The following is a 20,801-nucleotide window of genomic DNA, read 5'->3' as shown; positions in this document are numbered from 1 at the left end:
GGATCAAGAGCTGATGATAATACGGATTCCTGAGCCCGACTAGGTGTAAAAAAGGGTCCAAATTGGTCTAATTATTGCAACGGAGGCCTAGCCCAGGCTGGGCTTGCCCATCCAAAATGACCTATATATATATATATATATATATATATATATATATATATATGTTCATGTTTTCTTTGCAAATCTAATTTGTTTTCGCCAAGACCCAAAAGGAAGTTCTTTCTGCTAATTTTTTTATTGAATAATGCTAAATACATTTTTAAAATATGCAAAGTTTGGATATTCTAAAACTATAAATATCATTTTTTTTGTACACTTATCTTGCTTGTTCTCTGTCTAAACTTCCTTCATTCTACTCCGATAAATTTCAGCATGTTTCACCCTATTTTGACTTCTATAACTATTTCAAACTGATACAGGCGATCGATATAAAATTATTTTGTAACTTTGTTTTGAAATTTGTAAGCTTTGATTTGTGAAATTTAATCTAGGCTTTACATTCATGCTCTAATGAGTTATGAAAATCCTTTTTACGTCATATTTCATATTTGAGTTGCTTTGATTTAAACATTTAATTAGCTTGTATTTATAATGTCCACATGTGTATGCATGGATATTATAAACATATAGAAAATTATTTATATATATAAACTCCACGTACTCCCTCCAAAACAATTAGATGAAATCTAGAATCTACATGAAAAAAATTATTATTTTTTTTATAGATCCTATTTTTTTCAAAAGAAATGAGCAGGACTTGCATACTCTAACACTACACTAAACACATATAGTCTCTTTTCTTCTTTCTTTTTTTTTAGATAGCACTTAGAGGTTGGACCAAGAAAAGCTTGAGACCAAAAAAGACTTAAAATGTAGACCAACTCAAGGTTGTCGTGTCTGAAGTCAGAAGAATGAGTAGCAGCCTTGTTAAAATTAACTAATTTCTTTAAAAAAAAATGAATAAAGCAATTATTGCATGTGGATCCAACACCCTCTTCTTCTTCTTCTTCTTCTTCTGTATTTTTTAGGTTTGTCCTAGCTAGTAATTGAAGCCGACACACCATGCATGCTCGATCTCCATGTTGCGCTTCTTTGATTTTATTTATCAAAAACGATAAAGTTATGGACAAGTAGCACGAAAACAAAAAAGGAGGGCATGCATTCCATGCAATTTGACTGTGCATGTATCACTTTTCATTGTTTATGATCATGTCTATTTTATTTTTTTAAATGTTAGGCACACATCCATTCGCATGTCAAAATTCTTTACTAATTAATAAGATACGGCGTGCGTTCGTGGTTCGACACGCGGCGTTGCCATCAGAATTGCATACATGCATGCATGCATGCATCACATATGTGACAACGAAGTGGGTATACACGAGCTTTGATACAAACCACATTAATGGATCAAAAGTTTCCAAGCAGAAAGAGTAAAAGCTAGGGCATGTATATATGTATGTATCAAAACTATGATGGAAGCATTAGAAATGCATTCCAAACACGTGTGAAGTTGACAAAAGCGTGCCCACTTTACACCTAAGTTGACAAGTCATGAATCTGTTTATTATATATACTAATTACTCGATCTGCAAACTTTAGTAGTACTTTATATATATAAAAAAATGGTAATATTAATCTAATCTTTGATATGTTTCCTCTTTTTTCTAAATGGAGTTTTGTGGTTATTTTAGGTGGAATAGGTGATGATTTCAATAAGTTTTCATTGCTTGCAAAGAAAATAATTATTAAAATATAAAAAGTAATTTCGGGTAGTGTTTGTTTACAAGGAAAAGGTGCATATTAATGGATACTAATCATGATCATATGGATTAATCACTAATCCCAATATGTAATTGGAAAGGTCCATTATAAATCTCAAAGAAATACGTACAGCATGATTTGATCGATTTCAAAATATATTCATAAGCAAAATACAATAAAATTAACCAAATTACTCTAGGAAAGAAAATGATATAGTACTAATTAATTGCAAGTCAATGTGGATTGGAAGATCATTTATTTTCAATGAAATGATTATTTCTATCTAAAATGAGTTTATTTTCATCATAAATAATTTTTTTCATCGTAAAAAAATAATGATTAATTTCGTCCTATATATCCATAATGATGCAAGCAAGAAGAAAAAGAAGGGAAGGAAAAAACTCGAATCAGCCAAATACAATCAATTATGTGATGGGATTTTGCTTTTAGCTAGGTAGGAAGCGAAAATGGCTCCGACCAAAGTGCAGACACATGAGACGACATAAAGCAAAATGGCATCAAAATCATGAGGGCTGATCAGAATCTAAATTTATCTAATGATTTCTCTTGAATCTTCGAAAATTATGACGCCACACCAACCATTGATCTTAGTGGCAACCACTTTAGGATGCACTTGAGAATACCACCACAAATAGGAAAAGTAGGTGATCAGTGTTTGGGTGACGTACGTTTAATTCTCATTCTTTATCCAAACAAATACACAGAGAGCTGAAGAAGATGACAAGGAAAATCACCCAAGGAACCAGCCAACCATTGATCGAGATGTAGCTAGGCATGCACCCCCACCACCTTCACATCATATATATATATATATATATATATATATATATATATACATACTTTACACACACCATGTCACCATTGGCACCATGACCTAATTATATAATTCTAAAAAATCTGTCCTCTATCGATCTCTTTATTTTTTAAAGATTGTCTCTCATGAGTAGATAGTCCATACAAAAATAATGTCACTATCGTACTTTATGGTAATTAACCTGCGCGCACTTGATCATGGCATTAAATTAAATTAAACCCTCCCGGCCAAGATAAATTAATTGGTTCTTATAAATATATTTATATATATATATATATTCAAATTCAAGAATATAAAGGATATAACAACAATTACGTGTGATAGGTAAAGTGTCTTAAATTAATTAGATTGAAGTCTCAAGGCAACATGAGGACATTAATGTGTTACATGATCTATATATGACCAGAAAGCAAAACTGAAAAAAAAAAAAGTTTCCAAAAATGAATCTGACCTAAAACCACATAATATTTAAAAAAAAGTAATGATGAATATAGTCGTTGAGTGTGTAAGCATCGATCGTACAGTCGCTTTAAAAAAGATTGACTAGTGGAATCTACTATTAAAAAATTAAATTTTTTTTTATGTGGATATCGTATTTATTCACTTTTTTTTTAAATGATTGTATAGTACTTGCGTACGCACGACTGCAACTATCATTTCTCTTAAAAACATTGTCCAATCCAAAATCTGGTGATCTGATCCTTTTCCAAATAAGACATGCAAGTTGAGCTAGCATTTTTTCATGCATGTTTGGGGAATTTAATTCATAACCATATATGTACGTTAATTGTACGTACGTACTAGTTAGCTAAGACTTGACTAATAATTTGAGGAGCCAGCCATGCATGCATATCCTTCTCAACGAGGACTGTAATGTTTTCTGATCTTTAGCTAGCTATATTATATAAATATATATATACATATATGACTCTCGATCACGACCAATAAAGAGATCATGACTTCTTTGTCTTTGAATATTCACTAATTAAGCACACGCGTATAAAGGGTGCATGCATGCAGTACGGGCTAGCTCATGCAAAAAAGTCGAAAATTAAATTATAATTAATAACATAAAAAAAAAAATAAATACATGAAACTCTTTGCTTATAAATTCATGGAATTTTGATCATAACGGCATAAATGGTGCATCTGTGAAACTTCTTCATTAGGTCATTTATCTCCATGATGAGGTTTCCTAGAAGGGACATAGATCAGCTCCCAGCAGATTTAATAGCATTAACCAGCAACAATGAATCACTTTCTATATAAGATCATGAGATCATCTTGTATCCCTTGATGAACACAAAGTTGCAAGCCTCTAAAGATTGCCAAAAGTTCAACGATCAGTAGGATCGTTCAGTACTTCATTTTCCTTCTTACTTGCTGCCATAATCACCTCACCTTAATTACAATCTCTCAAAACTGCTCCCACACCTGCTCTTTGCTGATCTTGGAAGATTGCACCATATATATATATATATATATATATGGTTTTATATAAAATATTTTCTAATATACGTACGTACTCATGATTTGTAATTAACGTTTTAATTAACTGAAATTATTTGAGCGGTGCAAAATCACTGAATTACAAGTACTCAAGTATTATTTGCAGGGTGGTACTCAGAATTTTCCTTATGATCTGCATGAAAACCACCATATATATAATATACATATATAGCACTTGCATTAATCAGTACTCATCATACTCATCATGATGAAATGCAGAATTGATGATTACATTATAAATAGCTCCACAAATAATTAATGGCAGTTGCAAAAAATTAGGATTGACTACTGATCAGGTGCAAGTAGCCTCCTCTCTCTCTCTCTCTCTCTCTCTCTCTCCACATAATAAACCTATCACATGATAGTACCATTGAATACTTTTGGGAGCTTGGGATTTTCATGCATCATGTGGATCGGTACTCATTATATATGTTGAATTTAGCTTTCCCAATATATATATATATATATATATAAATATATAATATCAATTATATTGATCCTTTGAATAAAATTTTATTTCCAAATTAAAGGTGCAGATTAAACATGAGGACTAGTACTATAACAACTAAATCGCCTAGTTTGTTTTTACAGATAAAATAAAATGAGTTGAGATTAAAGTTGAAAGTTGAATAAAATATCGTTAGAATATATATTTTTAATATTATTTTTGTTTTAAAATTTGAAAAAATTAAATTATTTATTTTATTTTATGTAAAAATTTTAAAAAAATTATAATAATTATATGAGATGAATTAAGATTCTCATGGACCAGAGAGAATAAATGTGCACTTATATATTATTGTGTCTATACGATTGTGATCTATTATAATAATTTTTAGTTGGTTCATACTATAAATGACAATGAAGAGATCAGTTTCTGTCCGTCTCTGTAGGCTGTAGGATCCCAAAAGCCAATAATAAATAAATATTAAATATACGTTAAGCTGGAAAGCTAGCTAGCTAGCTGTCAGCTGTTCGATCAGCAAAACTTCCAAATTCCAATTATAAAGAAAAGTCTATTCTTTTATAGGACATTAAACGTCACTAGCAACTTTAGGCGCCGCCGAGTGGTTTGGATTCCTAGCTAGCTTCGATCTCATATACTAGAAAACAGTTAAAAAGAAAACCCAATTATCAATGCAAGAGAATTAATATTTACAATTAATCATAAAGTATATAAATATCATATATTTAAAAAATATATATATATAAAATTTATATAAAAAAATTAACTTTTTTAATAATAGATCCACTCTTACACAATTTATATATGTATCTAACATTATTCGTAATATAAAGTAGTGTTATTATTTATCTTGAGTTTTATTATATCATTGACCCATCAAGCCAAATAATTAATTATGAGGTTCTTATTAATTGACTTTTCACATTAAATATTTATATAGAAAGTTGCTTAAGAATTTAAAATGCATCATATCAACTAGTGTTATTTGGAATAACAAATCTAAAATGAAAAATAGTCCCCTTTTTTAAAATTTTTTTTATTTATAGCATATGCTTTCCACTTGATGCATGCAATTTGGAGAGAAAGGAAGGGGTTTTGGCAATTTGCATTCATTAATGACAAGTTGAGAATCCTAACTTCCACAAAACAATCTATAATTCTTTAATTGACGGTAAGATGGAATCGAATTAGAACTCACACCCACCCAATGAATCATGTGATTTTTTTACCATCAGAATATATATCAATTTTTTTTTTTAAGAATATAATATTGCATGCATATAATCCTTTTTTGACATGATGATGATCAGTTTATTTGGTTGCAATTATTCGATTCTTCTTGCATTCAGTCCATCAACCTCCATAACTTGCTAGCTAAGATTATATATATACTATATGATCAGTTTTTTACATCAAAATTAATTAATCAAGTTTAATTTGTTTTTCTTTTTGTATTTTTAAGTGAAAGCACATCAGTTAGTGCCTCACGATCCATCTATTTTATATACTTCTTTTCCCGAATCAAACTTTAATAATTAATTAACAAGTGGGTACGTATAATGATTCTCTTGATTTTCAATTCCTAGTCTATACGGCTATGTCTATATATATAATCTAAATATATATGTTCTCTTATATGTATAATATGTGGATATTAATTAAATAAAATAAAAACAGACAAATCTAAAGTTTAATACCAGAGTAATTAATCGTGGTAAGTCATAATCTAATCTTTTCTAAAACTAATAATAATGAATGGTTTTTGTATTAACCACCAAATGCCGATCAGTTAATTAAAATAAAACTTACTCTTTCTTTTTTAGTTTTCTTATTGTTAATTAAAATAAAAAAGAGTTCATCTCTTGGACTTTTATATGTAGAGGTTGAGTCCTCTCCTTATATGAAGGGTGAGGTTGGGCTGTCTCTTGAACGTTTGTCTGAAGAGAGTATCAACGGTAGTAAAGATCAGACCAATCACAAAAGAAAATAATGTACTGATGGAGCTCCAAATGTATTATTTTAATTTATGATGTCATGTCTGATATGAAGATATCTCATAATGTATCCGCTCATATATATATAAATTTTTCTTAAATATATATATCCAAAATAATCTTTTCTTAAATTAATGATCTGTAATCTAATTATTTCACATTAGGGGCCGTATTAAGAAGTGAGAAATAATATTTGTAATTATAGAGCGCACAAGTACCGCACACGCTATTAAAAAAAATGAATAAATATGAAATCCACATGAAAAAATTTAATTTTTTAATAATGAATTCAACTCATTTTTAAAAAAAGTGTGCGATGCTTGCATAACTCATAAATGTATCTGTATTACTCTTAAGAAGACTAATGTTTTCCAAACAACTCAAACTAGATTTTTTTTATTATTTATTTTTTCAAAAATTTTATGTGCAGTAGTTTTTACGTACTACTTGTACACTCCATTAATATGATTGATTGTATTATTATTTTTTTAATATAAAATAACTGTTTTGACCAATCACATCAATAAAATATATAAAAAATATACAAAAATAATTATATATAACAAAATTCTTATCTTTTACTAGGGACTAATTAATAAAATTTTGGAGGTAGGAGATGGATGCAAGATGCTTGCAGGCATACAAAGCATCTTCCAATAGCCGTTACTGTTCTTCTTTTAAAAAACACAAAAGTTTCAAATGTTTGAACGCCGATGCCCCCACATGCAATAGAGCGCGTGTACTCCTTCGTACGGTCAAATAGCCGGTGACCACTGACTTTCCCGCCTCCGAAAACTTCCGTCTCCGATCGCGCGTGTATTAGTATATTCGGCTAGCGATCAGGTGTGCAGGTTAAGCGGAAATAGCCAACATGGTGCGCACATTAGTGCTAGTGGAAAGATGACAATGACGACGATGGCGACGCTTAGGTTAAATGAAAGAAATCTTTGACTCTCTGTATCTCCCGATGACAACTACTGCTATAGCCTATATTATGCATTTCAATTTTTTTTTTCTTAGAGAAAGTTGGATGGGAAAAATAATTTTTTATTATTCTTATTATTCAATGGATGTAATAATTTTTATACAGTCATTGTTAATTCCTAATGGAACAGTAGTCTGAAAATTAAAATTAAAAAAATGGTTCGGGAGGTGGCTTTTAAGCTGTCGTTGTTCTCATTTGATTCTGCTGCAAGATGACGGGACTTTGGGCTCTGGGAGTTGAGATAGAGCTAGGGTGTCGATTCGAGCCATGGATGTTTGTGCTTTGTTTTAGTGCTCCCAGGGCTGGGATTTGAGCGGGAAACAAAAAGAAAATTAATAGTTGGCTTTACCCCAAGGTTTGGCTTTTTGTTTCTGTCTTGTTATTGAATTTTGTCTGCCCATGCTTGGACTCTGTTTGGTTTCCGGGAAAGGTGACGAAAAGAAAGTTGAAGTTTTGAGTTTTTATTATGTTTAATTCATGATTACATGCTGTTCGCTTGGAGTGTGGAAATATTTGTTTCTCTTTTATTTGAGTTTCACTTTTGGTTGTTGTGAGTACTGAACTGCTTGGAAATATAAAGGGTCTGTTCTCGTGTTTTTTCTTCTCTCTTTTTTATTTGACTTTTGGTTAGTCCTCTGGTTGCTATTGCTGTACTTTGTAAAACGAATGTCTTTCTATTCCTCCCCCCCTATTGGTTCGAGTGTGTCTTGGGTTTGATGCAGAAAGTAGCAAAGTCATGCGTTCAATGAAGAAAGAGATTGGGAAATTTCATTTTGTAGACAGTTAATTGGTCATTTTCAGTGTGTTTGCTGCTTACAGTTCATATATCTCTTTCTTCCTATACATATGTGTTCAAACATACAAATACCTTGAAGTTTCCGGTGTATTTTCTAATCTATGTTCATAAATCATTGTTTTTTTTATGCTTTATGAAAAAATTTTCATTTTTTCTTTTTGCTTGGAAGTTAGAAGTTGTTCTAGCAGGCAAATAAGAAAAACGAAGTTGAATTTGTGTCTGAGGCAGAAATACTTTCAGCTTTGTGGCTTCTGTGGGTTGATAGCAAAGGCCTTGAGAGGAAGAATTTTCCTCGGCCATCCCTCTCTGCTGGTTTGTTTAAGCTTCTGGAGGTGACACTTACGAGGATTATTGTTTGACTTTAGTTCCTTCTAATTCCTTTCTTTCATGCCTGCCCCAATTCATTATCATTTGACAAAAGCAGCAACTCACTGTTTTAAAAAGCCATGTCATGTGATTAGCATGCATTCTGGTCACTTTCTGAGGATGGTGCTAATATAACTGTGCCAGCAGTGAGATTCTGTTACCCTTCATCTTGACGTTGAAGATTTATCATCATGGAACAAACTTGAAGGAAGTTTGAAAATTTTAGGAACATGTTTTTTTTGGTGTTAGGTTGAGAATCTAGATCGATATTACCTCATTTTTGGATTGTTTTTTCAAGGTTCAATTTGAAGTCATTCTAAGATCTGTATCTAACAATATCAAAATGTTCTACTGTAATGAGCTTAAAAAATTGTGAGAACGGTGTGATTAATCAAGTTTTCTGGGGATTACATTCTTTGTGCTGTTTCCATTTGGAATCCAAATTATAACCAGCCATTTCACACCCATGTTTCTTAATTTATATGTTTGATTTATGCATTTGTCTTTCTTACCTATGTATTGATACGAAAATCTCAATGAGTTAACCTCTATGATCAGTCCAAAGAACATGAACTCTCCATCAGCCCAATTTGTCACCTCAAGAAGGATGGGAGTATATGACCCTATCCACCAGATGAGCATGTGGGGTGAAAACTTCAAAAGCAACAGTAATCTAAATTCACCTGCATCCTTGATCGTGGAGGATGTGAAACTAGATAGTCAGGTGAAAAATTTTGAAGGTTGTGTGTCTTGGTAGTTGGGGCAAAATTCCTCCTATGCTAATTGTTTTTTGTTCTGTGATTTTTCTAGTCAGAGGATGCTTCACATGGAATATCGGGACCTTCAAATCAATATGACCAAGAAGCTACTAAACCTGTTGATAAGGTGAGGGTGATTGTATTAATGAGAATGATTTTCAATTTACAAGGTAATTAGGTTTTATTATAATTCTGCATTGGATGGATGACGTATTTTTCTAATAAAATGGTTTCCTCCTGAAACTGGACCAATATGTGCTATTGTTGGTTCTAGTGCCCCTCCACCACATACTAATATCTGCTTCTAGTTTGAGTTTTAGCTTCACTTTTGTGCATATGGTTGTTTAAAGGTATTGTATCTTGGTCAGAGATCCACGCATGCTGGAACTTTTGTTGCGCATCTTAGGTTTCTTATCTTCCTCTCCTTTCTTTCCTTTGAAAATACATTTTGGTGCATGTTTTATTGGTTTTCTTATCATATGCTGTATGAAAGTTCCTAAAGAAGTTTGCATTCCTGAAATGTGATCTATACACAGGACCAGGACCTTAAATGGTTTTCTGCAGGTGCAATTTTTCAGTTTAGACTACTTATATGAAGGAAACCTTGTGTTGTGTGTGTTAGTTTTTTCAAGAATAATGCATGGGGTCCATTCATTGTTTGCCATTCATTCATTCTGTGCAGATAACAGGTAACATGATATGGAAAATCTAGAAATGTACGCATATATGCTTACGATTGAGGATTTCAATCCATAAGCTTGACATACAATTTATAGTTTTTAATTTCGAGGATTAACCCTAATGCAGAACCAACAACCTTTAGCTTGTTTTAAAATTTTAAACATTAAATCTGCAGGCACAAAGACGTCTTGCACAAAACCGGGAGGCTGCTCGTAAAAGTCGTTTACGGAAGAAGGTATGTAGGTTTTTTTTTTTTTTTTTTGTTGATAAGTAGAAGGCATGTAAGAATACACATTTGAAACAGAAGCCTTGGGTGTGAGAAAATGCAAAAAGTGGTTTGTCATACTAGACTCGCGTTTTACTTTGTAGGCCTATGTTCAGCAGTTGGAAACAAGTCGTTTGAAGCTGATTCAATTAGAGCACGAGCTGGAGTGTGCCCGACATCAGGTTTGAAAAGGATTAGCTTTTATGTGTCACATCTTTGAGGCGTTTATAAAATTTTTGATCAATCAGTATAACTTTTTTTCTCCTCTTAAATATTTAAAAGCAGTTGATGTCTTACTGCAGGGCTCATATATAGGTGGTGGGCTGGATGCCATCCATCCGGGGTTTCCTGGAGCAGTGAACCCAGGTTTGTTAATGTAATGAAGTTGTACATATAATCTCAGATATTTCCACTTTATCATCCATCTCATCTGAAGCATTGAGATGTTGAATTCTTGTGCTGCTTGTCAAATGCGCATGACCTCATTTAAAATTGACTATTATAATCCTCCCAGTCCCTCCCTTTGTTTAGAGTTGGGTTTGTTTGTTTTTTAATGTAACAAAAAAGTTGGTCATATCAAGGAAAGAACTGATTGCAAGGGGAGAGATTAATGCTTAACACCAGGAAGTGAACTTACACCAACTAGCCAATCATGATGGTAAATTTTACATAGGCGGAACATGAAATGTGCTGTTTACCATGCTTTAACATATATTGACATCATTTCTATTCCTCCAAAACGCCTAAGGCTTCGGCTTTCGCCTATATTAGGTTTGTTGATTTTGCTAGGGAATAGAAAAACTTAGGAACAAGGAAGTGGCTATTTCCTAGTGCATTTGGTTCGGTGGATAGAGGAGGGAAAAACAAAATTGAGGAGTGAAAAAGATGAGAGGAAGAGGTATTTCTGTGGTATGGTTGTGCGGTGGAACAGGAAAGTGAGATGATTTGGGAGGATACAATTGCCATCTGGGTCTACCTTTTTGTGTCCGCCCAAATCTGGTGAAAAAAAAGGAGGGGAACAAAGCAGCTCATACAATTACATGACCTCCATGCACCTTGTCCAGTATAAAAGTTTCAAGCAGCAACTATACCCACATCTCTGGCTTTTAACTTATTGCTTTGTGGATATACATGCTATCTATTTGAACATTGGTCTCTTTAGTCCTTCATAAGCTTCTTCACTACCAGGACAAGTACAATAGTTATTCTCATACACCCAACCTTGAAAATTGAAGATTATTTTTTTTAGAACATTCACTCCGCCACAGCATTTTTTCAAATGTTCTAGAAGATTAATTGGAAACTGAAAATATTAGTTGTAACTAGACATGCACACGCACACGCACACGCTGAAAGTTTGAATTGTAGTTTGTATCACCAGTCAAATTTCTCAATGAGCTGTTTATTTTAATGTATTGCTCTCGGCATGCTGAGGATAGCCAGCCTTTGTGGGTTTTCTTCCCCATGGGTACATTTTTCTTCTTGTGTCATGCCCCCCCAACAACCCTTTTTCTTTTATTTTATTATTTTTTTTAATATTATTATATCGTACCAACACTAAGGATTCTGCAGGGATTACTACATTTGAGATAGAGTATGGGAACTGGGTGGAAGAACAAAATAGACAGATTTGTGACTTGAGGAATGCTTTGAATGCTCATGTAACTGATATGGAGCTTCGAATGCTGGTAGAAAACTGCAGGAACCATTATTTTGAACTTTTCCGCATGAAAGAAACTGCTGCAAAAGCCGACGTCTTCTATGTGACGTCTGGCATGTGGAAAACTTCAGCTGAGCGCTTTTTCTCGTGGATTGGAGGGATTCGCCCTTCAGAGCTTCTTAAGGTGATGTGCGGACCATCACAAATTAACGTAGGTATCATGCATTTCTCAATTCACATGAGCATCTAGGAATGCAAATTGCAGGATCCAAAGATAATTTTAACCCTCTAGTCTGGGCTTCCAGTTCAACTTAAAGGTGGATGAATTCTAATCGTTAAAAGAATCTCTCATGCATAATTTGAATCATATACAAATAGATGCAGCCAAGGAAAAAGTTTGATTCATAAAATAGGCTACTACTTATTGAACTTTTATATTTGTTCATGAAACATATAAATGCGCTAAATATTGTCATCTGATACAGTCATAAAGGTTATATACCATGTAATTAAATCTTGAGAACTGCTACAGAGACAAATTGATTACACAAAAGTAAACTCATAAACTGACGTGATTTCATGAGATCTGTTAAATCTACTTTACAATAAAAGTAACTTTAAATCTGACGTACCACATCAAGCCACATCAATTAATGAGTTTATTTTTATATAATTCCTTTGTAGCTAAAGTATTTCCCTTAAATCTTTTATAGTTAACACTGCCGTTGCCCCAACTGTCTTTTCACCTAGTGCAAAATGTAGTCACTATAAACATATCATTAAAGCATCTCCACATCATAACTGGGACGTAGGAGGATCAAATGTTGCCTCCATGTAGAGGTTTGAATGGATGTAGAGTTTATGCATAAGCCTAAACTCTGCTACTAATCGTATTTAGGGTTGGGTAGGCATAATGTCAACAAATCTATGGCTGGTGCGCAAGCACTAATACGTGGCTGTAGGCAACCTCGAATTTAGGCTTATGCATACACTTGAGTATAGAATTTATGAGCATCCCCCTGTTAGGGTCATGGGGTTAGGTATCTATCTATTTTGCCTTTTTCTGTTTTTTTACTAGAAAAAATGCATTCATTCATTTATTTTTTAATGCCTTTTGCTGTAATTCCATAGTCGAGCACAAAATATTCTTGTATTGATGTTGATTACAGGTGCTTGGGCCTCAGCTTAACCCCATGACAGAACAACAATCTGCGAAAGTTGTCGTTCTTCGAGATGCATGTCTGCAAGCAGAAGATGCTCTTTGGCAAGGTATGGAGAGACTCCAGCAAACTCTGGCTGAGACTGTAGCAGCTAGTCAACTGATTGAAGGAAGTTACATCCCGCAGATGGCTCCTGCGATGAAGAAGTTGGAAGCTCTAGTGGAATTTGTGAATGAGGTATGTATTGCATTTTCTCATGGACACGCTAAATGCTTCTATACAATTCTGATTCTCAGTATGACTGATACTTGTGCTGCTTTCTTTCTGAATCTGTCTCTTCTCTCTGCAATATCTATTAGGATCCATCAAATTAACCCTTGTCAATGTATGCAGACCAAGACTGCAGGCTAACAGTTTATATTTTACATATTTCTGACTGAACATACTTTCTTCTGACTGAGATAACAGCAACTTCGATTCTATATAAATTGTGTTGGGAAAGAATCCGTTTAGGTATTTGGTTTTTCCTTGTTTTTCTGTTTTTGGCTTCTTATCGGATTATTCATTTATTTTCATTGGTCTGAGGGACCTGATGCAGTGATGCTATAAGTAGGGCAAGTGCCTTGAAAGAAAAATGAGAGGCATTTTTTCATGTATCCTAGAAATCTCCAGAGGCTTAAGCATTGAAAGCTATTGATTTAGAAAGGGCAAACTCATTCTTGCAGATCTTAAATTGTCATTTGAAGTTGTTGAGGGATGTATTCTACTACACCTTTCATTTTTTGCATTCCTTCATTCAGTAAAACAGTGATGGGCCTACTATTCAAGGTGACTTTTATATTTTATTCTATGGGTGAGACTTGAAGCTACGCAAAAGTCCTAGAGCCTTACATGTTTCATGTATACTTGTTCTAATATTGTTCGGTAAAATTATTTTTGTGCATCCGTTTGTGTTTTTGTTTCTTGTTAAAGCTAGGTGTTGGGCTGTTTTAATAGAGTCCACTGTTTGATCATGAAAAAGATAAGGTTAAACAAGTTTTTTGTTGCAATCAACAGTGGATCTTGCATCCAAAATTGATTTGGACATAATCTCTTTGATCCGTGGGAAGGGCAATCAGGAATGACATAGGTGCTTATCAAGTTTCCCAAGAAATGAAAAAGGCATTAAAATAAGAAAACAGCATTCCCATTTCATGCTGCAATGAGGCTCCAGTTTTAAAGAATCTTCCCATGCATTTCCATCCCACCCCCCTTTCCCCAAAGAAAAAGAAGACTGTCATGAGGATGTTGAAAGCTTTTCTATATTTATAATCAGAGGTTGGCTCGAACAGTTTTATTAACCTATATCCGAGTAGATCTTCTGAAGATTGGAATATAGTTTTGGTTGGAAGTTTGTAATGCTTTGGTTGCAAGTTTGATAATGATTAGGTCATGACTGGAGTACTAGTAAATATGGTTGGGTTCTACTAAGTGATCACATAAGTGGTTAACATCAAAGTTGTAATAGTAAAAAAGCATTCCACACCATATCTTCCAACCATAGTATTTCACCATATAGAAGCAAATATTTAAAGAAGCAATCTATTCCTTTTTTTTTTTTTTCTATTAATTACTCTGGTCTTATTATGTTATTAATAAGAAGTTGTACCTCCATGATCACCTTTTTGAACCTCTGATGGCACGTACAGACTAAATGGTGTTTTTGTTTTAATAGGCTGACCATATTCGGGAGGAAGCCCTAGAACAGATGTTTCACATCCTGACTATCCGCCAGGCAGCTCGAGGCCTGCTTGCCTTGGGAGAGTACTTCCAACGCTTTCGAGCTTTGAGTAAACTTTGGGCTACTCGTTCTCATGAGCCAGCTTAGTCTCAAACTGGAAGAGGCTACAAGCTGCTTAGTCTTATAATGGAGGAGGCTACAAGCTCAAAATCGCCATGAGGTTATCACAACCGGTAGCATGCCTTGGCAAGCAGATGTGCATTTCAGTAGTGTTGTTATGAAGATATATAGACATGATCCATTTTTCAATCAGCCTCCCACCATTGAGAAGTTGTATATATTAATGGCCATTTGATCAAGAGGAAATTTGTAATTAGGGTTATTTTTAGTGCTTGTACATTACCTTCTCCTCAAAGTTCATATATTTAAGATTTGGATTTTGAGCTCAGAGTTTGGAACTTTGTCATGTAAAATATTTGTTGGATGTCTCAAAAGTTGTTTGTGCTTTGAACTGAACTCGCTTTGCTCAGAACAAAGTGATATTGTGTAGTTGAATCGGATTGTGATCGCAAGGTGTATCAATCGTAAGGTGTATCGAATGCTTTTAATTTGAAAAAAAAGGGGGTTTGATGGACTATCTATTTTCAGGTTCATAGCCATTCCAAAAGTAGTGTATTCTTTCTTGACTGGCGATGTTAATTTCCAGCATGCTGACCGTGTTAATTCTCCCTTTATTTCATGACCTCTTCGCTGTCAAGGCATTAGCGAACTAATGATTGCTTAAAATGTCCCAGTTAACTCCAACCTTTTACATTACTTCGAACAATATGACTTCTAAATGATGAAAATTTTCATTTATTGCGCTACCATACACAAAAAAGAAGGGCAGAATGCTTGGCGAGAAAGAAAGCGTACCGATTCAATGCCAAATGAAACACGAGTAAAGCTTGAAGAGTGCCATGGAGCGTATAATGGCATGTCTGATCCAAAAAAGACCGTAAGTGGAGGACTGTAATCTCCTTTTTGGTTCAGTTCAAAACGATGGACGGTTGCATTAAGTCCCTTCACTCTCCGGCCTGATAAAGGTCTTGGAACTTTAAAAATACTAGTGATTACAAACAAAATGAGACAGAGAACATGCTACAACAGAAGTAAGCATTATGGGGCAAAATCTACAGGGCAAAGGAAGAAACTCGATTAGCAGAGAGCTATTCTATAAAAAAGAGAGCCAATACCTTGTTAGTAAAAGATGTAGAAGTTTGACAACTGCAGCTTCAAAAGAGAGCAGCCTGCATAGGTTTGAAAGAGCTAAAAAGATCATTGTTCAAATATCTTGTGATTATTATTTTACCTCTCGTCTTTTCCAAATTTGCAATGCTTACCAACAATATTTTTTGTAATTAACAATTTTTATAATTATTCAAAGCTATAGCAGTAAGAATATATTAAGAATCCAAAGAATCAAAGATGGATAATATGCACAAATAGAGACTTACTCTGTCCAAAAGGTCAGACAGATAATGATGCTCTACATAGACAAAAACAAAAAGCCTAAATATAAATGACTAGCACGAAATCGCATAACTGACCTTCCTTCGAAGCAATGGCTTACTTAAACCAAAGGGCTATAATACTCATAAGTTTCTAGAAAAACTAACTTATCTATGCCACTACCATATCATGTAATAGAAAAATTCTATTTATCATTCTTTTCACCATCATCTTCTCAACACCCATGATATACCAACAAATGATTGATCCACAAGTGGACCATAACAAATAGTCTCCAATCATTTAATACCACATCGTGGTATTACTCCATGTAGACTAGTATATGCATTTCGTATGTGTAATTGCCTACGGTGACCATTTATGTTTTGGATGTAAAGCAAGGCAAATCTCATAATGACTTTTTTTCTCAAATTAGGAGTACCATGCAAGGCACTTTTCTAAGTTATAAACTATAATCTCAATCAATCAACAAATATGACCACTTTATTTGACAATACAAGGTAGCTGGACCTCACATTGATACAAAAATAAAGGTACTGTATAGTCAGAAGGCCTTGGCATAAGATAAAGCAGAGTATGAAGTGTATTGATGCATAAATAATTAAACAACACCATCTCTTGTGTCAATAGTATTTCCCATAACGATAAATGTAAGCATGTACCAGAATTTAGATATTTTCAGGTTGACTCATGCATAAAGATCTTCCAATAAATGTCACATCCAAGTTGAAAATACCCACTGTGGCAAAGCAGTTGCATGCTATCTCCAAAGATACAGCAACCCCGCACAAGCAATTAGTAAATGTTCTCAAGGCGTTAAGAAAAGCAGGTAGCACAAACATGAAAAAGTCAGATGTTTCTTGAAACATCCTTGTGCCTACCAATAATCCCGACAAGAGCAAGAACCATCCTTGAAATGGTGAAAACGAGTAGAGTCTCTCACAATAATTTCTCTGCCCACAAGCTTGGAGATAAATTTTATGGCAGAATGACAGTCATTACACACTCTAAGGTTCTTCATAATTCTCAACGTACTGTTCTCTGGAGTACTTATCAGTCCAAATGCGATGGCAAGTTTTTCACTATGATGTTGAAGAATCTGTTCCTTGACTTCCTGTTCAAGGTCATGCAGTACTGATTCAGTATCCGGAATGAATCCCATCTTTTTTATGTCTTTCCAGATATTTGCTACCATATCGTATATAGCATCCTTCTGTGGGTGAAGCCCATCTTCCACCCCAAAGACATGGACTCTGTTCTGTATCTGAAGCCAACTGAATCCTTGATCTTTCTTCACTCCTCTATCTCTCATTGATTTTCTAATTTCAGCAGCATCCTTCCATCTCCCACAAGCTGAATATAGATTGGCAAGGGCTGAGTATGCCCCGCTGTTGTCAGGCTCAATAAGAAGCAATCTTTCTGCTGCAACTTTTGCTAACTCCATGTTTTTGTGAACCTTACAAGAAGCTAAAAGCGAACCCCAAGATATAACATCTGGTTCGACAGGCATACTTTTTATGAAATCATGTGCTTCTTGTAGCAATCCTGCACGCCCAAACAGGTCAATCATGCATGCATAATGGCTTAAGCTGGGTTCAAATTTATGAAGATCTTGCATCAGATAATAATATTTCCTTCCTTGTTTGACCAATCCCACATGAGTACAGGCAGAGAGCACACCAACATAAGTTATATGGTCAGGCTTAATACCACCTGCCAGCATCTCTTCAAAAAGTTCTATGGCTTCTTCTCCATGACCATGCTGAGCCAAAGCCATAATCATGGAAGTCCAAGATACAGTATCTCTATTCTGCCTTATTAGATTGAATACGTGCTTTGCATTGTTAAGGCTTCCAGCTTTAGCATACATGGTAATTAGAGCATTGCTCACAGAAACTGACGATGCTTCCCATGATCTTATGGCACTTGCATGAATTTGCTTGCCATAATACAAAGAAGCCAAGCTTGAACTGACACTTAACACGGCCGCAAGAGTGTGACTGTTTGGCTTGGGACCCTTTAAAACCATTGATCTAAAATGCTCCAGAGCATCATTATACAAACCATTCTGCACATAACCTACAATCATGGCTGTCCATGCAACCACATCACGTTCTCTTAGTGAGTCAAATATCTGTCTGGCTGGTTTTATTTCCCCAAGCTTGATGTAGCCATCCAACAGGGCTGTAAAAGCTATAACATTGAGATCCAAATATCCACTTTGCTCTACAATCTTCCTTGCAATTTCAACCCCACCAGACTTGGCATACATTGAAATCAAAGCATTCCTGACTGCCCCAGAGGTTTCGAACTCAGTTCTAATGATATAAGAATGGATTTGTTTCCCAAGACTTAACTTCTCGAGGTTGGCACAGGCTGACAAAGCACTCGCCAATGTGAACTTATCAGGCTTCCATAAAACATCCTTCAACATGTTTGAGAAGATTTCCAGTGCTTCAAGATTAAAACCATGCTGGCTGCAACCTGCAATCATTGAATTCCACGAAACTACATCTCGTTCTGCCATTTGTTGGAATTGGGCAAGAGCGAGGTCAACCCGACTCGACTGCATATGTAATGAAATCATTACGTTCCAGCTTGACGTGTTCTTCACTCTCATCCTATCAAAAACTACTTTGGCTGTTAATGGATCACTACACTTCACGTACATGTTTAGCAATGAATTCGTCGCAGGAACACAACTACGGAGGCCAAGTTTAACAACAAAGGAGTGAACTTTCCTACCAATTTCCAGAGCTTCAATTGCAGCACATGAAGCAAGAACATTAGTGATGGTATACTGGGTTGGTGCCACTCCACTTCCTATCATCTCTACAAACATCCGAATCGCATTTTCAAAACGACCCATCTGATTATATCCGACTATCATGGCAGTCCACGAAACAGAGTCACGATCTGGAATTTCATTAAAAACACGACGAGCTTCATCTAACCTACCCTGCTTGGCATATGCCGAAAGCATTGTATTCCAGGAGAATATAGTCTTGGCAGTCATTTCATCGAGTATACGGTGAGCATCTGAAACATACCCACTTTTTGCATAGAAGTTCATGAGATTATTCATCAAGAAAACACCGAGGTGAAGCCCGGCTTTGATTATTCGAGCATGAATCAATTTTCCAGCAAATGAGTCTTTGGTCTTGAGGCTTGTTTGGAGTAAATGCGCGTAGAAATCCGAAGACGATGTGGGGACTTCCATTAGAGACAACTATCATAAGACAATCAATTAGAACAACGACTCAGAGGACGGATCTCGCGGGTCTTTAGCTAACTACATAAAGTGATGCTTAACTGGCCGGATGCTGTGATTTTTAGGTGGAGAAGGAGGGTTTTGAGGTCGATTTTAGCATGAATTGAATCTCAAGTGTTCTAGTTGGAGCGTGGGAAAAATTAACTTTAGTCCTAAAATATTTGTTTGAAAAATTCTATTTATCATCGTTGTAATTTTTTAATTTTTTTTCTATTATTAAATATATAATATATAGATAATAAGTAAAATAATATAATTAATTTTTAAAAAATAAAACAAAACAAGACAAATAAATAAAATAAAATAAATAAAAATACGTAAAATATGTAGAGATAATGAGCAGCAAAATTATTTTTTATTTTTTATTTTTCTCGCAACCTTCTGATGCAATGGAGCTAAGATGCTTTTGAGCGTAAAAATGGATAATTTGACAAATAATATTTATAATTTTAAGATATATAAATTCTGCTAATATATTTAAAAAAATGGATAAATATAAAATTTATATAAAAAAAATATTTTTTTTAATAGTAAACCTCAATTTTCTTAAATAGAGTACAATACTTGCATATTCTAAAATTATATTTAACGTTATTATGGATTATTTAAATTTCATATTTATGGGATAAATTGGCTTTATTAATAAACAAGTTGCTATGTTTGGCAAGTGAGAGTACCTCAAGTATTCTCATTACTATTCTTTACTTTATTATTACTTTTTACCTACTTTTCTACTATTCATTACTTTTCACCTACTATTCAATATTTTATTATTACTTTTTCACTACTATTCACAAACATTCTCAACACTTCTCACTATCCAAACGTACTATTCACAATAATACTCACTTGTGAAGAAGGTTTAAAAAAATATATATTTAATTAAATAAAATAAAAATATGGAGTTGCAGTTCAAACTCAATATATTTAATCTAATATAATGTAAAATTATCATTTATTTTAAAATTTTAAACTAATAAGAAAAATGCTAAAAACGATGAGCTAGTAACGTCTAAACATGGAAGAGTTGTTTTTGTCTTGTTTTGGAATTTTATGCAT

The 20,801-nt window shown here is 34.1% G+C and overlaps 2 protein-coding genes across 8 annotated transcripts; one reads left to right on the top strand and one right to left on the bottom strand.

Annotated features, from left to right (window-relative positions):
* Positions 1-7,684: 7,684 nt before the first annotated feature.
* Positions 7,685-15,579, top strand: LOC109004136 (transcription factor TGA1-like). Of its 5 annotated transcripts, XM_035694819.1 has the most exons (10): positions 8,487-8,681; positions 9,274-9,439; positions 9,526-9,600; positions 10,330-10,389; positions 10,524-10,601; positions 10,722-10,785; positions 11,992-12,290; positions 13,249-13,476; positions 13,965-14,067; positions 14,954-15,064. In XM_035694819.1, exons 2-9 carry the CDS (start codon positions 9,284-9,286, stop codon positions 14,040-14,042), a joined length of 1,038 nt encoding a protein of 345 aa, XP_035550712.1. In that variant the 5' UTR covers positions 8,487-8,681; positions 9,274-9,283; the 3' UTR covers positions 14,043-14,067; positions 14,954-15,064. The 5 variants fall into 5 exon arrangements, with proteins under 5 accessions (XP_035550713.1, XP_035550714.1, XP_035550712.1 ...); XM_035694820.1 differs by lacking the exons at positions 8,487-8,681; positions 13,965-14,067 and adding an exon at positions 7,685-7,908 and having other exon boundaries at positions 14,954-15,579; XM_035694821.1 differs by lacking the exons at positions 8,487-8,681; positions 13,965-14,067 and adding an exon at positions 7,687-7,908 and having other exon boundaries at positions 11,992-12,263; positions 14,954-15,579.
* On the bottom strand, positions 13,483-19,870 carry LOC109004135 (pentatricopeptide repeat-containing protein At2g22070). 3 transcript variants are annotated; one of them, XM_035694817.1, is made up of 4 exons: positions 17,134-19,870; positions 16,195-16,267; positions 15,875-16,035; positions 13,483-13,591 (listed from the first exon to the last, which is right to left on the bottom strand). In XM_035694817.1, exon 1 carries the CDS (start codon positions 19,689-19,691, stop codon positions 17,349-17,351), a length of 2,343 nt encoding a protein of 780 aa, XP_035550710.1. In that variant the 5' UTR covers positions 19,692-19,870; the 3' UTR covers positions 13,483-13,591; positions 15,875-16,035; positions 16,195-16,267; positions 17,134-17,348. The 3 variants fall into 3 exon arrangements, with proteins under 3 accessions (XP_035550710.1, XP_035550709.1, XP_035550711.1); XM_035694816.1 differs by having other exon boundaries at positions 16,195-16,248; XM_035694818.1 differs by having other exon boundaries at positions 13,483-13,582; positions 16,195-16,248.
* Positions 19,871-20,801: the final 931 nt, after the last annotated feature.

Source organism: Juglans regia, chromosome 10 (assembly GCF_001411555.2).
Source record: "Juglans regia cultivar Chandler chromosome 10, Walnut 2.0, whole genome shotgun sequence".
Classification (NCBI taxonomy): Eukaryota; Viridiplantae; Streptophyta; class Magnoliopsida; order Fagales; family Juglandaceae; genus Juglans; species Juglans regia.
The sequence above is the reverse complement of the archived record's forward strand: the minus strand, read 5'-3'. Positions and strand labels throughout refer to the sequence as shown.